A 25,472-nucleotide genomic window follows, 5' to 3' on the forward strand; every position below is an offset into this window, starting at 1 on the left:
GCAGATCCCTGCACTGGTGGATCGATCGGAGGAGGGAGGGTGAATTGGTACTTCGATCTTTTCACCATGGCGACGATTTGTATAGCGATTGAAATGCAGCGATTCCATGACCATTATTGGCCTCGTGGTCCTCTGTCGATATGGGGCATAATGGTCAGTCTATATTTATTTTAATTTATTTTGATTTTGTTATCGTTTGGTAGTTCCTTTAACCCTCTTTTGGTGATATTTCACGTCTTTCGGAACTGGTACCTCTCGGGGTGGGGGGGGGTACCGCTAAATTATTATATAATTGGCATTATCCTAAAATTTGTATAGTTTTTATTAATCGGATTTAAAACTCGAAATTATACAAGGGTTATCGGGCTACTATTATGTCTATTCTTTTTTTTGTTCGTTTGTTTATTTGGGTTATTTTTATGTTAATTTTCGCTCTACAGTTTTTGCCGTACTACTGGCTTATGGTTTATTTTATTTAATTTAAAATATTGGATATATATACATATATATAGTACATAGTACATATTTCTGCCAGTAATATATGATTATCTCTCTATTTATATAAGTAGAGGAAAAAATTTCCAGTATGGTTTAATTAATTCATAAATATTAACCCCAAAAATTTATGCATCTACCTTAATGGCATGTTTTCTGCTGCTTCAATGCAAGGAGTAAGCCAAGATAGAGGTTTGTGGCCACATTCCACCATTCTGCACCTCAGGATAATTACTTGTTGAAAGAATTCCAAATTCTCAGAAACACTAAGTAAGTGATTTAATTTATTATCAGGCAGATAAGCAAGGCAATCACAAAGAAGGCCAATGATATCATTTTTGTCAATTATACTTAGAAGAGCTAGCAATGAAGACACTGCAGCTTCCAATGTTTGATGTATAACTTCAACAGCACTATGAGCCTGGTCAAGTGTTTGCAAGGTTTCTAATAGTGCCTAGAAAAGTAAATTATAGATATTATACTGACAGTAATAAATTTGGGGATAAACTCTACATATTTACCCTCTTGCTAAAATTAATACTCATATCTATACTATTAAAAAGATAATAATCAGATTCACAATTGCTATATGAAGTTGTATATGAGCACAGTCAATCTTATGAAAATACCACTTAACCAGCAACAATATTTCAGAATTGTTCATTATGAGACAAATATGAAAAATTATATATCAAATAAAATTATCGTAGTTCAATTAACCATGCCTCAAGCCAAAAATTCCATAAGCAGTTCTATATCACTTGTGGCTTTATCATTCTCTTACTATGGTTCCTATTAATTTTGTTTGCTATTCCTTTCATACTTCATCTTTTGTTTTGTTATACTGCTTTATGTACAGTATTTCATATTTCTTTTAGTGTTATGCATTGTATGTTTAATTGGCTAGTCAGAGCACGATGTCAAAATATAAAAGAACCACTTTACTGACAATGAAACTTATTCCCCCTACATTCAATATTACTAATCACACTGTAATACAAAACAGTAATAAAAAAAATATATATATATACAAACTTCAACAATAATAAAAAAAAAAAAAAAAAAAAAGTAAACTGCGGCCATTATTAAACCCACTGCAGGATGGAAGCCTCCTCAACAATTCACATTGAAGGAAATGGACCATAAATTTGCCACACTGGTCCAGTGCGGGTTGGCAGATCAACCGTATTTAGCAGTTAGGGGGTTGAACCCCAGTCTACTCAAGGAGCACGTGCTAACACACTCCTGCTCCTGACCACTCGGCTATGGAGGCTTTATGATGCAAAAACTGTGAAGCAAACTAAATATGCAGCTGGAAAAGACAGTTACTACTGGCCTTAAATCATGCACACAGAGCATCTAAGGTGCATTTTATCTGTGCTGAACAGGTTAATTGACTAAGATCACATTGGATAATTGTCAGAATACAGTACATTACATAAACCAGTCAGTAGAAACCATTTAGAAAATACTCAATAAAATGGTGTATTCACAGTGTGGGATGAAAGAGCAGGCACCATCAATCACTGCACCCAAGTATTTGTATGTTTTAACATATTTAATTTGTTCTCCTTTATATTTTATAGTTGGAACCTTAAAGGCGTTATTATTGCCCTTTATGGATATCTGTTTGGTTTTCAATATTGACAAAGCTAATTTGCTATTGTTGCACCAATTGGCAAGCTCTTGTAAGATTTAATTTGATGTTTTCTCCAAATTCCGCCTGTAATCAACTGGGTAAATTGTAGGCCAGCTTCATTGTGTTCTCATGGGTTCTTGCCAACCATCGGTCAAAAACTATATTTCAGCACAGGGGACCAAGAATATGGGCAGCCCCTGGTGATTTTTCTAATTAGATGGCAGTGATTGGCTCTGATTGTTATTTTTCTGTTATTGAGGTAACTTGAGATTAGCAGGTAGAGTGGTTGCAAAACCTCAGCCTCCTTGAACCTCTCCAAGGACATGTTGCCACCAAAGGATGTCAAAGGCCCTTTGAAGTTCACAAAGAGGCCGAGTACATATTTCTTTTTCAAAGATCTTGTCGTTAGTAGTATATTTATGGCATCTTCTATACAGTGTCCTTGTTTTTTTTTAAAATCCATACTGGTGGGGATAAGGGAGTTCTTTGTCTTCATAGAATGAATGAAATCTGTTGGCTAGAAGTTTTTCTAAAATCTTTCCGACGGTGGACAAAAAAGCGTTATTGGCCTGTATGCATCCAGTTTATTCTGAGGCTTTCCATGTTTGTGTAACAGTTTCAGGCAAGCATCCTTTTAAATGGCAGAGAAAACTCCTCAAACTAGACAGGTATTATAAAGATTAATGAAAAGGTCTGGTGAAAGCTCACATACCTTCTTCAATATGTCAACTTCGACAAGATCAGGGCCAGGGAATTTGCCTGATCTGATGGTGATGATTGCTCAATAGATTTTGTCCCTGTCAACAGGTCTTTCAAATGGATTGCTCTCATATGCGAGGTCTGTGATCTGTATGTCTGTCTGGATATGCTTCGGAATAGATGACCTGATGGGTAATGGTACGCAATATTTTTCTTACAGTGTGTTCCCACATGAGGGTTTCAGGAGAATCTTAATCTTTGATGGATGAAAAAATTTCACCAAGGTAAACTCTCTCTGTGATAAGTTTATAAATAAACCTCCGGGGGTCTGCATTACCATTATTTTGAACAATTCTCTCCCAGGTTTTCTCTTCTCTCTGTAAATGATTAGGTGGTATATTCTCTTTTTTTCTTTTTAGATTCCCTACAGTCTGGTGTTGGTTTGTTATTCCTTTTTGGCCTTCTGATAGTCATGCCTTGATGTTCTAATTTGTTTCCTCTGGGCTGTTAGAGTAGCAGTCCACCAGGGTACAATTTTGCCTTTCGTTCTATGCCTTGGTATGGCTTCATTGCCGGGCACAATGATTATTTGTTGAATGGTCGGGTCCTGTTTCTTAGCAGGGATGATCTTAAGTCTTCTGATATTGTTTCCATGGTGTGGGGTTGAACATGTTGAGCAAATACTTCCCAGCAGGCTTTCTTTGTATTACAATGGGCTATTTCCTATGGGTAGGTTCTACTGGCTATTGGCTCTGGTGAGATAATGAAAGTGATAGCATTATGCTCACTTCCACATCATGAGGTGAGGATCTGCCAATCTTTTATTCTGTTTTTTTTTTTTTTTTTTGTTAGTTGTTGGTGCATCAACTTCTGTGGCCCTAATGCACCTCCCAAAGCTTTGGCATTTTACTCTGATCCAAGCCCGAGGCGGGATTCGAACCCGCGACCTTTGGGTTGCCAGGCAGGCACTTTACCCACCTGACTAGCCCAGTCAGCAGTTTTGCATTGTGGTGTTGCTAAGAGTTACATCAATGAAAAGATTGCCCACAGGCAGTGACTAAGTCAGATGATGAACTCGTGAGTTAATAATCTTAACGTTGTGGTCAGTGATGAGCTCTTCCAAAAGTTTACCTTTTCTATCAGTTGTTGGAGTTGGCGTTAGCATCAGTAGTGATCAGGACAGAACAAATGCTCAACATCTCAATGACTAATTCCAAATGAGAGATGAAAGACTAGATGGATTGGCTATGTCTGCTGCACTGCACATAGGATGATATGATGAAGATTCAGCCAAAATGGCCCTCAATGCAGGCACAGGCAGAGTTCGTGGTGGAGAGACCCTTGATCTGCATCACAGTAAGCTGGTGGTGAGCAACAACAATGGCAGCCCAGCACCTGACCACTGCATATCTGCCCAGGTCCATCTTGAAGTTGAAATATGGCTAAATCTGTACCTGCAAAGGAGCCCTTTGACAGACAGTACAGGAGGGGTTATGCTCTTAGTTAAGAAGCACCTAAAATCTAAGGCAGTACATACAGTTGACATGCGTGGCCAGTGCAATACTGAGTCAGTTTTGTATGTCATAAGAACTGGGAAAGCAAAAATGAGAGTAGGAGTGTGTTACGGGTCCAATGACTCTGACGAATACAACAAAGAACTATACAGAGACACAGAGCAGGCCAGTAAATCAAATGGGGAATTTCAATCAACTGTCCAGATATTGTAGGGTGGACACACACACACACACACACACACACACACACACACACACACACACACACACACACACACACACACACACACACACACACACACACACACAGCGAGAGAGAGAGAGAGAGAGAGAGAGAGAGAGAGAGAGAGAGAGAGCTTTTGTGGACTTATTGCATGATTGTTTCCTACAGCAGCAATATTAGAGAGGCAACAAGAGGGAGTAATACTCTTGATCTGATTGCCAGCAGTGATTATTCATGCATTAAGGGTAAAGAGAATGGTTTTTGCTTTCATAAAGGTGACTATGGTGGTCTCAGACAGTTTTTAAATTCTGTACAGTGGGACCAACTTATGAGATGACCACTACCAAATTCTAAATGGGAAGCATTCATGGAAGTAATCATAGAAGCTACTAGGCTTTTTCATACCAACCAAGATATACCATTCAGGGCTTAGACTTAAATGGATGCCAGATAAACTAATGAGACTCACTGCAAAGAAGAAAAATGCATTGGATGCATATAAATTATCAGATGATATAGAAACCTATGGTAGATATAAACTAGTCTGCAATGAAGTCACAAAGGATGTCAGACAAGCCAAGGCAGATTATGACAAATATTTGGCAAAGGATACAAAGAAAAATAGCAAAGGCTTCATATTTTATGTAAAGACAAGGGAAGGGGATAAATTACATAGGTCCACTTGATATCGATGGTTCAACTGTTGATGATCTTTCTCACACTGCTGACAAGCTGAATAAGTACTTTGCATCTACATTCACATATGAGGAATTCCTCAGGGGGAGAAGATGCTATAAGTTTATCAAACTATACTAAGGAGCTAAAGAATTTTGTAATAACTGAAAGGAAAGTGTAAGAGAAATGGTGGGAGCTAAATGTAAGAAAGGCACCTGCAGGTGGATGGGATATATTCAATTATATTAAAGAAGGCAGCAAAGGAGGTAAGCAAACCCTTAGCTATGATTATGAGAGCATCGTTCAATTCAGAAGAAGTACCATTGGACTGGAGATGTGCAGATGTATCAGCAATTTAAAGAGGGATGAAAGAGTGACATGAGTAGTTACTGGCCAGTTAGCTTAACTTCTGTTCCAGTGTAAAGAATAAAATCACTGGATAACAAAGTAAAGTAGGACCATCTAGACAGGAGTATAATTATGCTTCAGTCACAGCATGAGTTTGCCAAAGGGTGATCTTAAATGACCAATTTGATTGGAAACTATGATGGTGTAACAAAAGAACTATGTAAAAAATAATTTTGATATCATACACTTGGATTTCAGAAAAGATTTCTGTAGTGTTGCATAGAGACAGAAGTAGGCAATCCTATGGCTGGGGCAAAAGTAATATAAGTACGTCCCATTATATGAAGGTAGTCAATTTTTATGAATTTATAAAAATTACTATTGCAATGATCTATGGTTTGCATATATTTATTAATAAAATAATTTAAATAATACAATGAAAATAACAAAACAAAAATATCAAAGAAAAATAAACTTACAAATAGAGTGGATTCCGGTTATTTGGGCCACCGGTTAATCGGGGCAGCCGTTTATTTGGGGCAAATCTTAAAAAACAGAAACCAATCAAGAAAATAGCCAGGGTTTACTTTGCTTAATTGGGACAGCATGCCGTTTAATCGGGGCAGGAGACCGCAGCACTGGAGATTACCCTACGATTTTCTCCAAAGGTACCACGTGGTTCGGTAAAAATTCTGGAGGTCACATCACAACCATAAAACAATAAAAACAATTAGCAGTCACCTGTTTATTGGGCTTTTCTGTTAGTGAAATCTATCATAAATGGACAGTAAACTCGATCTTACTCAATTTTCTATAATACCGACAGCTGGAATTCTATGGATTATAATGGTGAAATGTGTTTACACTTCAATGAATTCTTCAATCATATAAAAAAATTAATTTTCAGATCTTCTCTTCATTCCTATTTTTAAAGCTATGTAACTCGTTACTCCATTCTCACTTGCGCATATCGTGTTACTTGCAATTTGTGTGTAGAGTTCTTTGTTATTGATTACTTAGCTTTTTACATTTTAACCCCACCCACAAATGTCAGTGAACAGAAATGTCAACTAGTTAGTATGTACATATTACAATACGCATTAATTATTCCAATTATCGCATATATTCGTCTGATTTTCATGTATTATTTAATTTTTTAATTGGTAAGGTAATAAAGGGTAAATTTGGCTTAATATATCTTTGCTTTTATAGCCTGTGGATAATATTCCTCCTATTTTCGCTAATTAGAAAAGCTGTTTAATAGAATTAAAATTCAATTCACAAACGTGATTACAATGACTGGCGCTTGCTGCACATCATATAGTGAACGGTACTTTACTATGTTGAGTTCATCGTAACGTGATTTGATTGTACAGTGAACCAATTGTAAAGGGCGGTGCTTTGTATTTTTAACTATTTACATGAAACTTCAGATAATATTGGCAGCCGCTTAATCGGGCCAAAATGAACTAGTCCTGATGTGACCCATATAACCAGAATGGATTGTATTTGTTTATATCTACAGAGATTGTTTCTATATAAACTACAAAGAAAATACATATAACTGCAAAGAAATAACAGGAGAGCCTGCTTCTACAGGGATGGGATACACTTAAATAGAAAGGGTGCAAGAATGTTTGCTGATGCTATCGAGGCAGTGTTAGGTGGGTCGGAAAACTGCTAGATTGGGGGATACAAGGACTAATAGATTAACAGTAGCCACTGGCAAAGGTGAAAGTGATTCTTGCACTGCTTCTATTGGAATGAGCCGCAGCCTGGAAAATAAGATGCAGGATATTTCGGAGACTGCTGAGAATCATTGGGGTACAAATAAACACATGGGTTGTGTTAGGGTAGCTAAGAAAAAGAACGGGTGCATGTATACTTGCCTGTACACCAATGCTAGGAGTTTGGTAAATAAATTTGATGAATTTGAGGTATTGCTCAAAGCATCAAAGGCAGATATTGTGGGGATTTCAGAGACATGGTGTCACACAGATATAAGGAATGCAGAACTGGAATTTGGGGAGTACAATGTCTACAGAAAGGATAGACAGGATAGGAAGGGAGGGGTTATGCTATTAGTTAAGAAATACATAAAATCCAAGGAAGTGAAGCCAGTCGACATTGCTGAACAGTGCAGTGTCGAGTCAGTTTGGTGTGACACAAGCATTGGGAGATCAAAATTGAGAGTAGGAGTGTGCTATAGGCCTAATGACTCTAATGAGTATAATAAGAAACTGTACAGGGAAATAGAGTGGGCCAGTAAATTGGAGTCTTATAATGGGGGATTTTAATTTCCCAGATATTGACTGGAATTTGGGGGCTGGTCACTCACACACTAGCAAGGCTTTTGTGGATTTATTGGATGATTGTTTTCTACATCAGCATGTTCGGGAGGCAACTAGAGGGAGTAATACTCTTGATTTGATTATCAGTAGTGATTCTTCATGCATTAAGAATCTGCAGGTAAATGAACCACTAGGTAGCAGTGATCACAGTGTGCTGAAGTGGGATTTACTCAAAGAGGTAACTACCATTAGGGGTAAAGGGAAGGGTTATTGCTTTCGTAAAGGCGACTATGATGGACTGAGACAGTATTTCAAATCTATACAGTGGAACAAACTGATGATGTTACCAACAGAAAATTCAAAATGGGAAGCATTCAAAGAACTTATCTTGGAAGCTACTAGGCTTTACATACCAACTAAGAAATATTGTTCAAGGTTTAGGCTAAGTAGATGTCAGATGAACTAATGAGACATATGGCAGAGAAGAAAAATGCATGGGATACATACAAATTAACACGTGACACAGAAGCCTATGATAGATACAAGTTGATCTGTAACCAAGTTACAAAAGCGGTTAGGCAGGCGAAGGCAGATTACGAGAAATCTTTGGCAAGGGATGCAAAGAAAAACAGTAAAGAGTTCTTTACTTATGTAAACTCTAGAAGGAAGGGGATGAATCAGATTGGTCCACTTGATATCGAGGGGTCCACTGTTGATGATCCTGCTCAGGTAGCTAACAAACTAAATGAATATTTTGCATCGAAATTCACACATGAGGAGTTATTCAGCGAGGGGAATGCCAGAGGTGTATTCAACTCTGGCAGTAAGCTAGAGAATCTTGTAATAACTGAGAGTAAAGTGGAGGAGAAATTGTTGAAGATAAATACAAGAAAGGCACCTGGGGTGGATGGTATCTATCCAGTTATATTAAAGGAGGCAGCAAAGGAAGTAAGCAAACCCTTAGCCATAATTATGAGAGCTTTCTTGGACTCGGGGGAAGTACCCATGGACTGGAGATGTGCAAATGTGACCCCAATTCAGAAAGGAGGATCAAAGGGCGACACAAGTAATTATAGACCTGTTAGTTTAACTTCTGTTCCCGGAAAATGAATGGAGGCACTGGTTAAAGAAGCACTGCAGGATCATCTAGACAAGACTTCAGTTATAGCTCAGACACAGCATGGTTTTGTTAAGGGGAAGTCTTGCCTGACCAATTTGATTGGATACTATGATGCAGTCACAAAAGAACTGGATGCAGGGAATAACTTTGATACTATATACTTGGATCTTAGAAAGGCTTTTGAAACGGTTGCACATGGAAGACTGCTGCACAAATTTGAGCAGTGTGGCATTGGAGGCAAATTGCTGCTATGGATAAAGGGGTGGTTGAGGGGGAGAAGACAGAGTCGTAATCAATGGACATTGCTCATCGTGGACTAATGTTATTAGTGGAGTCCCTCAGGGTTCAGTATTGGGTCCATTATTGTTTTCTGTATTTATAAATGATATTGATGATGGTATATCAAGCTTAATGTCCAAGTTTGCAGGCGATACGAAGGTTGGCAGGGTTGTCAAGGACACTACTGACACTATGCTACTGCAACAGGATCTGGAAAGGTTGAGCATATGGGCTGAGAGGTGGCAAATGAAGTTTAACATTGACAAATGTAAAGTACTACATATGGGAAACAGCAACCCCAGAGCAACGTATCAACTCTGTGGTACTATGCTGACAGTGGTAGAGAATGAAAGGGACCTGGGGGTGGTTGTGCAGGCAGATATGAAGTTTTCTGAGCAGTGCAGATGGGCTGCAAGAGTAGCTCATGGTGTATTGTCGATGATATATAGGAATTTTTCTAGCAGGGATAAGGAGGTGATTATTCCCTTGTATAATGCAATGGTCAGGCTGCACCTAGAGTACTGTATACAGTTCTGGAGGCCTCATTTCAAGAAGGATGTAGAGATGCTGGAACAAGTACAGAGAAGGGCAACAAGATTAGTGAATGGAACAAAGGGGTGCTCTTACGAAGAAAGGCTTAAGTTTTGCAAATTACAGTGTCTGGAGAGTAGGCAATTTGCCTTTAGCCAGCGGGTGGTTGGTTGGTGGAACAGACTTCCATCCCTTGTCGTGAAAGTTGATAGCCTAATTAAGTTTAAGGCTCAGCTGGACAGGTATTTCGAACGAACAGAGGGGTGAAGTGGAAGTGGTTATTTTTTATTTATTTATTTTTTTTTGGCTGATGCTGCATAAGCTTGCTTTCTTGCATCAAATGGCTCTACTAATGCTAATGCTAAAATAAAAAAATCAAAAAAAAAATCACAGATATCACACACAGTTTATGTTTATATATCTAGAATAAAATCATAGGAAACAAAATTTTATAATATAGAGTACTTTCAACATTATAACAGAAACAAAAATATGCAATGAAGATATATTATTTTAATTGAATTTTTCTCGATTTCGCCGAAGAAAAATCATCAATAATTTTATCATAATTTAAGTTTTGTGCAACATTATTTTCAATGGATATAATTGATATGTTGGTTAGTCATTCTTGTCCAGGTGTTAATCTAAGGTGATTTTTAACCAATTTAAGTTTAATGAAAGACCTTTTACAAGAAGCTACTGTTAGAGGTAGGGTAAAAAAAATTCACAATGCTATTTCTGTTTGGATAAGATTCAATTAGACAATACTCATGAATGAATCGGAGAAGTTGAAAAGGGGTTACAGATTTTATATCCTGCAAAATTGACAAAACACGATTTTTGAAATTTTCAATTTCTGTTTAAATATCTGACTTGTTTAAATTTTGTGGGGTTTTAAAACAAGGTCAGAAGCAGTCTTCTGCAAGTCAGATAATCACCTACCTCCTTATCCCTGCTAGAAAAATTCCTGTATATCATTGACAAGACACCACGAGCTCCTCTTGCAACCCGTCTGCACTGCTCAGAGAACTTCATATCTGCCTGCACAATTACCCCCAGGTCCTTTTCATTCTCTACCACTGTCAGTGTAGTACCACAGAGTTGATACGTTGCTCTGAGGTTCCTGCTTCCCATATGTAGTACTTTATATTTGTCAATGTTAAACTTCATTTGCCACCTCTCAGCCCATCTGCTCAACCTTTCCAGATTCTGTTGCAGCAGCATAGTGTCAGTAGTGTCCTGAACAACCCTGCCAACCTTTGTATCATCTGCAAACTTGGACATTAAGCTTGATATACCATCATCAATATCATTTATAAATACAAAAAACATTAATGGACCCAACACTGAACCCTGAGAGACTCCACTAATAACGTTAGTCCACGATAAGCAGTGTCTATTGATTACCACTCTCTGTCTTCTCCCCCTCAACCACCCCTTTATCCATAGCAGCAATTTGCCTCCAATGCCACACTGCTCCAATTTGTGCAGCAGTCTTCCATGTGCAACAGTATCAAAAACCTTTGTAAGATCCAAATATATAATATCAAAGTTATTCCCTGCATCCAGTTCTTTTGTAACTGCATCATAGTATCCAATCAAATTGGTCAGACAAGACTTCCCCTTAACAAAACCATGCTGTGTCCGATCTATAACTGAAGACTTATCTAGATGATCCTGCAGTGCTTCTTTAATCAGTGCCTCCATCAATTTCTCTGGAACAAAAGTTAAACTCACAGGTCTATAATTAATTGTGTCATCCTTTGATCTTCCTTTGTGAATTGTGGTCACATTTGCACATCTCCAGTCTATGGGTACCCAGATCCTCGATGTAATGTGGCCTCGACAATGCCCCCCGCATACATACTACTCGGACTCCTCCAGTCACTATCTTGCAGAGTAGAGGTAGCAAGATTATACAGTAATACCCCGACTTACGCGAACTTGGAGTTACGCGGTTTTTGATTTTTTCGTTTGGCAACACCGCCACCCACTATCTTCAAGGGCGTTTTTTATATGCTATCGATATACGGTGCGACGGCAGAGAGTGAGAGTGAAAGATGGATGAACAAAATTCAACTTTGCTGCCGCACTGGCTGCACACATATAAAAGAATTTGTATTCCAACTGTCATATTTATATGTGTTTGTTTGTTTGTTTTGTTGTTTTTTTAGGAGCATTAGCAACTAAGGCCATATTGCTCCGGGATATGCGGTGGTCATTCCTTGACCTTTCCGCATCCTCCGTATTTGGTGGTGACGGGCTCGAACCCCGGGCTAATCAAGAAGCGTGTGCTGCGCACTGCTGCTCCTTCCCACCTGGCTACGGAGGCGCCATATTTATATGTGTGTGTTCGAATTCATGCTCAACTTTTGTCAGAAATTACATCATTTTCACGAGAGAAATGGATCACATCGGTCGAGCCGTATATCGATGGCATATGAAAAATGCCTCTCAGTGTTTCTCTTGCTGTGATACGCATTGGACATGTTTCGCGTGAACTCTACGTGCACAATTACGATTCTACGATCAACGAAAGTTAAGATTGTTTTGTTATACATTTTCTAAACCCTTAAAAAAACTGTCATTCCAACGAAGTAAACCTGATTCTCCTGCACAGTAAGAAAAGAAAAACAATATTTTTGGAATGTAAACTTAACATTATCAAGGATTTTAAATAGCAGAATGAAAATTTGTGAATTGGCAAAGAAGTTTGAGCTACTGGAATCCACAGTAAGAACAATCATGAAAGATAAAGAAAGAATTCTCGAAGCGGTGAAAAATGCGCAATCCTTGAACTCAAGCATAATTCATAAACGTCATGGTATTATTGCTGAGATGGAAACAATGCTGAAATTATAGTGTGATAATTAAGTAAAAGTGAAGAATTGTCCAGTCGATCAGAACAATGTGTGCTATCAAGCAAAGGTGATTTTTGACAGGTTGAAAGAAGAAGCTGGGGAGGTGGGCAAAGATGAAAACTTTGTAGCTAGTAACGGTTAGTTCAACCGATTTAAAACTCACTGTAACTGGCACAGTTTTGCGGAGAGTGGGAGGTGGCAAGTGCCGATAAAGAAGCTGCGTCTTCTTTTCCTGAGACACTCAAGACTATGATAGAAGAAGGTGACTATAGCAGTGAAACCGTATTTAACGTGGATGAGACTGGCCTGTTCTGGAAGAAGATGCCTAAAAGAACTTTTATCGCACGTGAAGGAAAAAGCTTTCCAGGCTTTAAGGTTTCCAAAGACCGATTGACAGTGATGGTTGGCAGGAATGCAGCTGGTGACTGCAAGTTAAAACCTCTCTTAATTTATCGCTCTGAAAACCCAAGAGTTTTAAAAAATATCTAAAATTAGCTTACCAGTGATTTGGAAGTCAAATCATAAAGCTTGGGTGAAAGCTTCCGTTTTTGAGGCCTGGTTTGGTCACCGCTTCATACCCGACGTTGAACGTTATTGCAAGTCTAAACAGATTCCATTTAAAGTGATGCTTATTATTGACAATGCACCCGGTCACCATCCTGCCACCCTAATTAATTTCGACCCACATGTGAAAGTTGTGTTTTTGCCTCCAAACACAACCAGCTTGCTTCAACCGATGGACCAGGGAGTCATCAAAACATTCAAGGCTTACTACACGAGGCGTTCGTTTGCACGTCTGAATGAAGCTATGAGACAAAGTAGTGAGATATCTGTTAAAGACTTTTGGAAACAATTCAATGTTTTAGATGCCGTAAGAATCATTGAAGAATCTTGGGATGAAATTCACAAAAAAAAACATTAAATGGTGTCTGGAAGAAACTGTCCATTTTTTTTCAAAAACGAGACGAAAACAATGCCAGAAACTGATCATGTCGCTCATGTGATAGAAGAAGTTGTTAATCTTGCCAGGTAATCAGATTTGGAAGTCAATGGTGATGATGTCAACGAGCTGTTGGATTCACATAGTCAGGAGCTGACAATGAATGAGCTCATAGAGATGCGTGAGCAAAACGTCACAGAAGTATCCGACACTTAAGACCCAGTTCCACCAGAAAAGCACATGACAATTGCAAGCTTGACAGGTGTCGCTCAATTGAAAAGGGCTTAAAAATTTTAGAAAACAGACTCCGACAAAGAACCCGTTATAGCTACAAAGCAAGGAATAAAAAAATTATTAGCTTGCTACGAAGAAATTTTGCGTGAAAAAAAGATGGCGCTGTGTCGTCAGACGAATGTTTGATTTTATGAAGCCATCGACATCGAAATAACTTTTTTACGTAACTCGTTTATTTTTTTAATACATATTTTGCATTAATATGTATAAAGAACTGCAATTTTATTAAATATTTTTCTTCTAAACTAGTGTTTTTGTTAGTCCTTGGTCCCAATTAAACAAAATTTATATGTATTTATGTGCAAAGTTGTACCCGACTTATGCGAATTCGACTTAAGCGATTTTCGTCGGACCCACCTATCGCGTAACTTCAGGGTATTACTGTACACTAGCTGATCCGGAAGCCTCCTAAAGAGTTACCAATAGGTTCGGTCCAGTGTACTATCTAGTGGCCGGCCTGTGAACACAGTTCTAGAGCTGTACCTCAAAATGTAAGGAAGATTGGATCTCACCACAATGTCCATCATAATCTTAAAGGTCATCAGTCATACTGCATGATGGAAGAGATGGGGAAGGGTTGACCAGAACTTAGCTCTGGAAACTAAACATATGTTCCACCACTTAAAGCCTCTAATAAGCAAAGTGGTGGTATTGCACCAGTTAATGAGAGTCATCTACCACCTAGTATTGCCTGGTAACACAGAAGAGCAGCATTCCTCCATGTGCTGTGGGTGCCACACCTCAGCCCTTGCTTATGTTGGTTCACATCTGGGTGGTCATACACAGTGTGCTTGCATATGGGGGTGATACACAGGATTACTAATAGTCCCACCATCATGAAGATGCAAGCAGAGGATGTAGCTATTACAGACTGTACAGATTTTACCAAAATTGGGTCCACTTGATTTGAGTGTCACCCGAATATCAGTTCCATCAATGTTTTAGACACCCAGGTAGCAAGTACAGCTTGTCTGGCATATCTGAGTGAATGCCTGTGACAATCTGGAGACTAGGCACCTGCGAGATGATCTGATTTAGGGTATAACGCCTTGAATGGTTTGATCTGGCTCATGCTGACAGGATACTTCCGCTTGCTCAGTTTAAGAACCTTAGGGGGCATAGATTCAAATTGAGGAAAGACAGTTGTAGAATAGATGTGCAGAACTTTGCCTTTAGCCAGTGGGTAGTTTATTGCTGGAACAGACTTCCATCTGTTGCTGTGGAAGTTGATAGCTTAAATAAACTTAAGGCTGAACGAGACAAACATTTGGACTGACTGAATGGGTGAAATGGGAATGGTTTTTTTTTTTGGCTGCTGTTGTATAAGCTTGCTTTCTTATATCATATCCACAACTAATGCTAATCTTTAGCTCTACCCCACTTAATTTATAAATTAATCTAGAGTTACTTCACAAATATAGAACCTTATATTTATCAGTATTGAGACATAACTGCCATTTCTCAGACCACCTGGAAAACATGAAAATTCATTCTGAAGAAGCCTGACTCGCACTGTTACCTACACTCCCCAAATTTATATCATCTGTAAAGTTCAAAATCATATCCTTTATTCCATTGCCTATATCATTAAAGAAAATCAGAAAAAAAAAAAAAAAAAAAAAAAAAAAACACTGTCTCTAGCAATCTCTCTTTGAGGGGCCATGCTTATAACACTGGTCCAACCAAAGAAAGTTCATTAACAAACTTCTGTCTCCTGCCTTTCAGTCATCCCTTAATTCACTTTCAGAACTTGTCTACAATCCCGAAACATTTGATATGGTTCTTCCCGTGTGGAACAATATCAAATGTTTTTCAAAGTAGAAGTATACAATGTTAAAATTTTTTCTTGCATCCAACTACTGTGAGACAATTTATCAGGTTGCTTGAAAAAGATCTTTCCTTTGAAAAAGCTCTGTTATGATCCATTTAGGATGTAAGCACCTCTCTGATTCGAAGGCATTACCCACGAATTTAATGATGACATTATAATTAACCCTAAAGGTTTGGATCTAAGCTGCCTGTCATTGTAATTGTGTCATGCTTCCTTTTTCTCTTCTATCAAGTTTGTCAATTCCTTTTTTATCACCACTTGGTATTCTCTTTGTGTGGCATCTCCTTAATGGAATGAATGCACTAGTGGCTTCAATGATGAATGTTTTTAAATCAATCGTACTTTCCCATTTATATATCTCATCCCAAGTGATTAAGTCGAATAATATCCTTAGTCTACAGTAATCCCCTTTCTTTCTTGAAATTAAAACTTTTATCCTTGGTATATTTCAATTATAATGGTGAAGAACTTTTAAAATAATCTACCATTAAGTCTAAGCTTATATACAAGATTATGGTACCTTGAAAGCTAAAGTTCTATCTGTTGCCGAGGTCTCTGGTTTGATTAGTGCTGAACTAAATGTGCTTTTCAGAAAGGCCTGTAGCTTAGAAACAGATACTGATTTTGCTATTAAAGGCAAAGAAGAGATGAGCATTTGGCGAGATTCAATCTGTAAAATAAAAACATTCCTTTTATTTTAAAAGACAGTTAGTAAGCTTAGCATAATGAAAAATCAGTTTTCTTTTGTTTAATGGTAAATGATTAAAAATATAAATTACAAAGTATTGAAATTAGAAGCATTTCAATACTGTGTTAAGAAAAATATTTAAGAATGAAAAGTAAAACTACCTTTAATGGTAGTGCACTAAATTAGGTAATTTTTTTGTCCAGCATTTAAAAAAAACAAAAAAACTTGCAAATTAAAAGGGTCACTCAAACTATTGATTACTGACCTCAAATCTTTAAATGCTGACATTTCTTTATTTTCCACACAATCATTACCACTTTATATACATTTTCTCCATTGCTGAAGCAGACAGAAAATTTTTAAAACAAACTGAGCTTGTCAGCAACAAAAGCGAATTATGTGGAGCAGGGTTTCCCAAACTTTTTCACGTGCAGGCCAGTATTTGCAGATTTTTTTTTTTTTTGCGGCCCATCTATAGCTATAAATTAATGTATTTTCAATAATTATACCCATAGGTTCAAGAAATAATGACACTACCATTATGACATTTAACATACAAGTAATAATGCAATTAGGTATTCATTAACATCAGTAAATATAAATAAAAGATAATCCATTTCTTTGTTTATTATCAAAAGTTTACATTTTTGAGTGTTTTTGGGCAAATAAATATTTATTTAATGAGTATTTTTAGTATAACTGGGTATTCGGTATTTTATTACATTTTCATTTTTTCAGGAAATTTTCTTATAGTTTTATGTAGGTATATTTCAAATAAGTTGTTTTCAGACCGGTACTAGGCCGCAGACCACACTTTGGGAAACCCTAATGTGGAGTATCTCCTTGCAGAAGAACCCTTAGCCCCCTGGGAAAGAATTATGTAGCACAGATGACCCTAACTTCCAACCAGTGGTGATTTTCATCCAAAATGTCAGTTGCACTTTTCTATGGCTGATATGACTGCACCATTACAGAAAAAAAAATTGACCAATGAAAGGATAAACTCAGAATTAAAAGAATATAAATAAATAGGATAACCAAAATTAAAGGGAAAGTAAAAAACAAACAAACAGAGAAAAGAAAATAATAGAATTTACTGGGTAATCGTGTTTTTTTTTTTTTTTTTTTTTCCTATTCCATGTTGATCATCTGCAAAAATAAGTAATCAGAATCATTTATTTTTTAGAATGTTTTTTTAAAGCATCATCAAAAATTAAACAAAAATTAAACAAAAATTTAACAAAAAAAAATTTGTAAAATCAAGTCTTTTTTTTTTTCTCTTGAACACACTTATTCATTTTAAATAAATTTATTTTTCATCATATATGAATTTTTTCCCCTTTTGATTGAATATTGCCCAAATCACTCAATTCATTGAAAACAAAACTTTCCTTGCCACCAGTACTGGGAACAGCAAAGACAAAACTGTGAGCTACAAACCCGATAGACAGTTGGGCATAACAATAAAAGTCACTGGGTCCAACAAACAGCAAAAACAAAACTCAGCAATCTTGTTATCACACACAAGAAATTTAGTAAATTTCTCCAGAGTGCAATGGTTATGTTTCTCATATTAACTAATTATATCTCTACTTGTGAATGTCTACCACAATTTATTAATCTTAAGTATTAATAATCTGCTGTTCTTGGGTTTTAGGAGCATCAGCGACTAAGGCCATATTGCTCCATGTATATTGTCTGTAAATTACATGTGTTCTGAGGTTGATTTTCTGTTTGCTGGACGAAAAATCTGAGTTTCTGGGAGAAAAAAACCATGCTACCCTCACCTGAGACCGACTAACTCAGCCACACTGTGAAAAAGGCCTATAAAAATTCATCCTATCATCAACGGAATTTGAACCTGGGCCTTTTCCATCCAGTGTGGGGAGGACGGTGATCATACTAACTGTGTTACCCATGAGGGTAATTAATAAGCTATTAAAATATTAATATCATTAGACTGTTTTGAAGCTAAAGAATGGTACAGAAATACTACTGTTCAAATCATAAGTCAGTAACTGGTAAGACAATGTTAGCTATGGATGACAATTATTTAATTTAAATGCGGATTAAAACAAGATTAGCTAACCTTGAGATCATTATATTATGCTCAATCAGCTGTTAAGGAAAAATGGAATGAGTTTAACTGCAAAATGTCTATTGTTATGTGAAAGCGTTTATTCATCTGCAGAGCTTAATAAAATCATGAAGGGTCAATATTTAAAAAAAAAGGGGTGGGAGAATTAGGATACTGCCCATTAACAAAACTATGAGTGAATTCAAATTTCTCTCTTATCTTTGGAGAATGGATTAATGAAATCACCAATTCTAGTTTATGATCCAGTAAAGATAACTAACTCAAGACATTAAGTTTTAAAGCAACAAAATAGTAATGTACACTGTGGGTTATATATCGTTAGTGCTAGAGCTGGCTTAATTTTTACATTGTTTCGTCTTTGGCAGATAAGAATTAAAATTTGACCATTTACCTAAACTAAATAACAAAAAACAAATATCACACACACACACACACACACACACACACACACACACACACACACACACACACACACACACACACACACACACACACACACACACAGTGATTGCTGAATTATGACAACCCCATACATAATGAATTAAGCTGCATAGCTTGCAGTATAAAAAGGCAAACAGCTTCATACACTAGAAGTGGTAATTTGCATCTGGTCAGGAAAATTAAAGTGATAAAGTAGCAGTTATAGGGCATAGTAAAAATATCATGGAGTTTCAAAAAGGCACAATTGGGGAAGCATGTGCATCGGGCGCTTCCATATTGGAAACAGCACATCTCGTTGGTTGCTCATGGCCCCGTGGTTAAGGTGTACAATGAATAGTGTTGAATAGTTCAAATGACCTCGGGCCAGCAGAACTGTAAAGAATTACGCGAGGTGGATGTTCATGGTGAGCAAAGGGTGCAGTACATTTTATGGGTTCAATGGCAGGTCACTGTGCGATAGCTGACATCAAATATGACATGGAGAATGCAAGAACACTATTCCAAATGATGATGAGCCACACACTCAGACGTATAGAGTTCCACAGCAGATGACTCAAGAGATACCTCTCCTCGCCACTGATCATCATCAACGGTGAATACTGTGGTGTCAACAACAAGCTGGTCAGACGAGTTCAAATATCTGATGCAATGGACACTTTCCTGTGTGCTGCAAGCAACACAAGGGAATAGACCCATTGTGCATAGTGCCCACTATCCAGGCAGGTAGCAATAGTTGCTTAATATGAGGCATGTTTTGCTGGCAAAAACTAGAACCCCTGGTATGTATGGACCAATGCTTCACTGGTGAGGTCTACCAGCAGCTCTTAGGAGTCCACATTTCCCTGCCATGTTTCATTTTTCCCAGACAGACACGAGATCTTCCAAGATGATATGCACTATGTCATCAGGCTCGTACTGTGCACAAATGGTTCGAGTGACAGAGTGAACGTATCACCCATCTTGATTGGCTTCCAAATCTGCCTGACACTTGTGGGATGCTTTGGAATGGGAAGTCAGATGAATGGACATGGTTGGTTGGTGGAACAGACTTCCATCCCTTGTGGTGGAGGTTGATAACCTAAATAAGTTTAAGGCTCAGCTGGACAGGTATTTTGAACGAACAGAGGGGTGAAGTGGAAGTGGGTTTTTTTTTTTTTTTTTTTGGCTGATGCTGCATAAGCTTGCTTTCTTGCATCAAATGCCTCTACTAATGCTAATGCTAACTGTCATCTATTTTGACACTGTGGAAAGCCTTACAGGCAGCATAGCATGGCTGCAGGTCCCTACAGATGTCTTCAGACATCTAGTGGAGTCAATGCCTAGGCAAATAGTGGCCATTATCTGAGCAAATGGTGGCCCAACCAGTGGTGAGCTATAGTGGGCTTGCGAGAGCCCATTGTTATTTTTTTTTGAAAATTTGCACGACCATTGTTGAAGTGATTATTAATTTTACAGATGAAATCCTGAATTTAATTACTGAGTACCTAGAGCAGGAACTACAGTGGGGCAAGCAGGGCCCCATCCCCAGCATTTTAATGTCACAATCGACCACCAGTTATGTATTTTAAAATTGCTTCTTTTTGAGTTAATAGTAGCCGAACCTCTGTTTAACGAATTTCTTCATAGCAAATTTTTTTTTGAATTCCCCTTGGTTTCTAAGGAAACATTTAAAATAATTTCTGTAGAACGAACAGATGATAGACAACTTTGTGTGTATTGTCCTCACCTGTGGCCTTTAGGTAATTAGAAAGTGCGAATTAAGGGTGAAAGGGATTACTGTACCACCAGATTATTGATGTCCATAAAACCTATGCAGCCGCATTCCAAGAAGTCACTCTAGTTAATATGCTTTCCATAGCCAGTTAGATGATTAAGAAGATTCCCGACATGGATAATAGCCTCTGGTCAACCTGTGTTGTGGTTCCACTTTACTCCGACAAGAAGTCATGTTTTTCGGAGAGGTGAGTGATCCACACGTTTCAGTAAATTTCTCTATGTTTACATGGTAATGAACTGAATATCTGAGTGATTCCGACATTTTGCACAGTATTCAAATAACTAGTGACAGTAGCAACGTCAGGCGGGGATGAGACAACTAACATATTAAGTGAACTTTCCGAAGATGAAATGTTGGCAGATTTGGAAACCGCGTCGAGGCTTTCACTGTGAAGAAAATGTACCAAAATATAATGGCATACAGGCAATAATTAAAAAAAAAAAAAAAAAAAACTATGACCTATCTCCAAAAAACCAGTGCCAGTTAAGGATGATTGCTAAAGAACTTGATGTGGAAACTATAAAAATCGGTCGTGTGTTCGGGCCACGATGAGCAGCTTGTAGCTTACGGATGGCAATTGAGGGTTGGAGGAATTATCCTGCTTTGTGTAAACATTTTGAATCGGAAAGTTAATTAAATATTCTGGATTATTAAACTGACTTTTCAATCTGGAATTTCTTAACGATTTAGCACTAATGATCGACATCCTACAGGATGCTCGATCCAAAGCTTACCTTTCAGAAGCTTTACAGAATCACTATGGTAAAAGCAGATACATTAATTATTCTATCAATGCTATCGCTAATTTGAAAAATTCTGAAGGAAATCATGAAGCTAAAATTGAAAGCATTATTTCATAATATAGATTTTAGAGATCTTGTTGAACAAAGTTTATCTTTAAAATCGAGTGAAATTTCCTTTTCAATTAAAAAAGTCAGAAATATCTTTGAAACCACTGTGATTAGCAGGGCTTTCAGCGTAATGAATAATACTGTATAAATGAATGAATAATGTTGACAATTAAACACATTATGAATCAGATTATGATGACTATATATCTAAATAGAAAACCATTGCTTCAATTTGATTTGGATCGTTATGTCAAATCATTCCTCTGTAATCATCGCTCAGCTATTGAGCAAAGCAGAAGATCGACAACAAATAATATTAATAAAGAAGTAAATTGTATATGGCAATTTTTAGAATAAATTTTTCTTGAATATCTGTATAATAATTTTTTATGTAATTTGTGATTATTGTGTACCTTTTCTAGAAGAGCTTGTTTTCTATGTATTATTTGTGTTTATATTGTGGAATGTTTTATGATAGTTTTTGATATGGGAAATATTTCGTGTTATTTTTTATTCGCAATATTAAAATTTTATCATGAAAAAAAATATACCCATTATATTTCCCTAGTTATTAAAAAAAAAGACACAAATAAAAAAGTGAAATGTGTACTGAGCACATTTATGGTTTTATGTGAATGGGTTTATTTTGTGTGTGAATACGCAGATGGTTTTATGTGAATCCTTAGCGTTTCTTTTAGGTATTTTGATTTCTATATTGATTACGAAATAAAAAAGCTTTTGTATTGTAAATATTTTATTGAACATTTGCAAATTTTTATAATTTCTGGAAGACAAGGTACAATGGATATATGATGCCTAAAGTAATTGATATGTATGTGATCTGTGTGAATACGCAGATGGTTTTATGTGAATCCTTAGCGTTTCTTTTAGGTATTTTGATTTCTATATTGATTACGAAATAAAAAAGCTTTTGTATTGTAAATATTTTATTGAACATTTGCAAATTTTTATAATTTCTGGAAGACAAGGTACAATGGATATATGATGCCTAAAGTAATTGATATGTACCTGCGATTGCAATGTATCTAAATGTCTAGAAAACAGCATTGATTGAAGTACCGACCATTTCAACTACGACAAATTATTGTAGTTGAAATGACATACACAGCTGTTCAGGACACCTAAAAATGGAATGTCACGAAAATGCATGATGAAAAAATAAAATTGTTGACAAATATTTGTATTGTTGCAGTCATACTTCAGGAAGTATGATCGTGACGTCATACTATTAAAAAATTCTAAAAAGTTAAAATTCTAAAAAGTTAAAATTCAAGATACTATTGTATCAAGGTATCATCGTAAAGAGGGGGCATGACTCGAGATACCATACTGGTCACGAAAAATGCATCATGCACTCTAATCACACTATTAGTGAGTGCTCGGCGCAGACTAGTAGTGTGAACGTGGGAAGCACCTCTGGCGGAATCTCCAAGGATGTTTTACATCAATAAGTCGGCAAACCTGCGAGCCCATTGTTAAAATATTCACAGCTCACCACAGGGACCAACATTGTTAGGTAGATAGTTGGTCGTAATTCAGTGTTCATTGTGTGTGCGCGCGCTCCCATGCGAGTGTGTGCATGTCACAAATGATATAATGAAAATAAAGGAATAAAATGAAACAATATGATGAAACAATATAATGAAAATATTACAAATTAAAATGACTCACGGGAAGAGTGGAGACTAAAGGTGGTGAGGACCAGGAAGCCAGAAGAGCTGCAGCAGTAGAAGATGAAGAACTTTGATGAAGTGCAATTTTCAAACAGGCATCTATTAATTCTTGTTCTTTAAAGGAAAAAAAAAAATCTAAATTAAATATAAATTATATAGACTGATATAGAAGTTTTAGTTTTTTAAAAATTTAACTAATGTATATATTGTTTTTTTAAGTGGACAATTCATGAACTTACATCTGAAAATGTAGTTTTTTTTTCTTCTTTTTTATTTATGTGATAAGTTCTTTGTATGAGATGATAACTGTATAATTCAGAATCTATAGCAGTCTCCACCTACTGCTGCTTTTTATAGTTGAACTTCGTATAATTTGTTTCCAAGGTATAAGTAAATTAATGCAAATTATGTAATCTCATTGTATCATATGACCTTGACCATAGATGAAAGGTCAATCGCCATCAGGGAGTACAACGTCTACAGAAAGGATAGACAGGATAGGAAGGGAGGAGGGGTTATGCTATTAGTTAAGAAATACATAAAATCCAAGGAAGTGAAGCCAGTCGACATCGCTGGACAGTGCAGTGTCGAGTCAGTTTGGTTCACGTGACATAAGCATTGGGAGATCAAAATTGAGAGTAGGAGTGTGCTATAAGCCTAATGACTCTGATGAGTATAATAAGAAACTGTACAGGGAAATAGAGTGGGCCAGTAAATCAGACAGAGAGTCTTATAATGGGGGATTTTAATTTCCTAGATAATGACTGGAATTTGTGGGTTGGTCACTCACACACTAGCAAAGCTTTTGTGGATTTATTGGATGATTGTTTTCTAAATCAGCATGTTTGGGACGCAACTAGAGGGAGCAATACTCTTGATTTGATTATCAGTAGTGATTCTTCATGCATTAGGAATCTGCAGATACAGGAACCACTAGGTGGCAGTGATCAGTGTGCTGAAGTGGGATTTACTCAAGGAGGTAACTACCATCAGGGGTAAAGGGAAGGGTTATTGCTTTCGCAAAGGCGACTACGATGGTCTGAGACAGTATTTAAATTCTATACAGTGGAACCAACTGATGATGTTACCAACAGCAAACTCAAAATGGGAACCATTCAAAGAACTTATCTTGGAAGCTACTAGGCTTTACATACCAACTAAGAAATACTGTTCAAGGTTCAGGCCTAAATGGATGTCAGATGAACTAATGAGACATATGGCAGAGAAGAAAAATGCATGGGATACATATAAATTAGCACGTAATACAGAAGCCTATGATAGATATAAGTTGATCTGTAACCAAGTTACAAAGGAGGTTAGGCAGGCGAAGGCGGATTACGAGAAATCTTTGGCAAGGGATGCAAAGAAAAACAGCAAGGAGTTCTTTATTTATGTAAACTCTAGAAGGAAGGGGATGAATCAGATTGGTCCACTTGATATCAATGGTTCAACTGTTCATGATCCTGCTCAGGTAGCTAACAAACTAAATCAATATTTTGCATCTACACTCACACATGAGGAGTTATTCAGGAAGGGGAATGCCATAGATGAAGTAAACACTGGCAGTGACCTAGATGATCTTGTAATAATTGAGAGTAAAGTGGAGGAGAAATTGTTGAAGATAAATACAAGAAAGGCACCTGGGGTGGATAGGATCTATCCAGTTATATTAAAGGAGGCAGCAAAGAAAGTAAGAAATCCGTTAGCCATAATTATGAGAGCTTCTTTGGACTCAGGGGAGGTACACACAGACTGGAGATGTGTGAATGTAACCCCAATTCCCAAAGGAGGATCAAAGGCTGACACAAGTAATTATAGACCTGTGAGTTTAACTTCTGTTCCAGGGAAATTAATGAAAGCACTGCAGGATCATCTTGACAAGAATTCAGTTATAGCTCACACACAGCATGGTTTTGTTAAGGGAAGGTCTTGCCTGACCAATTTGATTGGATACTATGATGTAGTCACAAAAGAATTGGATGCAGGGAATAACTTTGATATTACATATTTGGATCTTAGAAAGGCTTTTGATACTGTTGCAGATGGAAGGCTGCTGCACAAATTGGAGCAGTGTGGCATTGGTGGCAAATTGTTGCTATGGATAAAGGGATGGTTGAGTGGCAGAAGACAAAGAGTGGTAATAAATGGACTCTGCTCATCGTGGACTAATGTTATTAGTGGAG

General features: G+C 37.1%; 1 protein-coding gene across 2 annotated transcripts in view; it reads right to left on the bottom strand.

The window, feature by feature from the left end:
* LOC150083319 (focadhesin-like) overlaps positions 1 to 25,472 on the bottom strand; it is a 457,209-nt gene that overhangs the window by 65,258 nt on the left and 366,479 nt on the right. For both annotated transcript variants that reach the window (XM_090377973.1, XM_090377972.1), the window contains 3 exons: positions 23,288 to 23,403; positions 16,261 to 16,410; positions 636 to 949 (listed from right to left, as the gene is read on the bottom strand). In XM_090377973.1, the coding sequence (XP_090234099.1) occupies positions 636 to 949; positions 16,261 to 16,410; positions 23,288 to 23,403 (580 nt within the window). The remainder of the gene's footprint in view (positions 1 to 635; positions 950 to 16,260; positions 16,411 to 23,287; positions 23,404 to 25,472) is intronic.

This window comes from Mastigoproctus giganteus, chromosome 7 (genome assembly GCF_048544385.1).
Source record: "Mastigoproctus giganteus isolate SK-2022 chromosome 7, ASM4854438v1, whole genome shotgun sequence".
In the NCBI taxonomy this organism is placed as follows: domain Eukaryota; kingdom Metazoa; phylum Arthropoda; class Arachnida; order Uropygi; family Thelyphonidae; genus Mastigoproctus; species Mastigoproctus giganteus.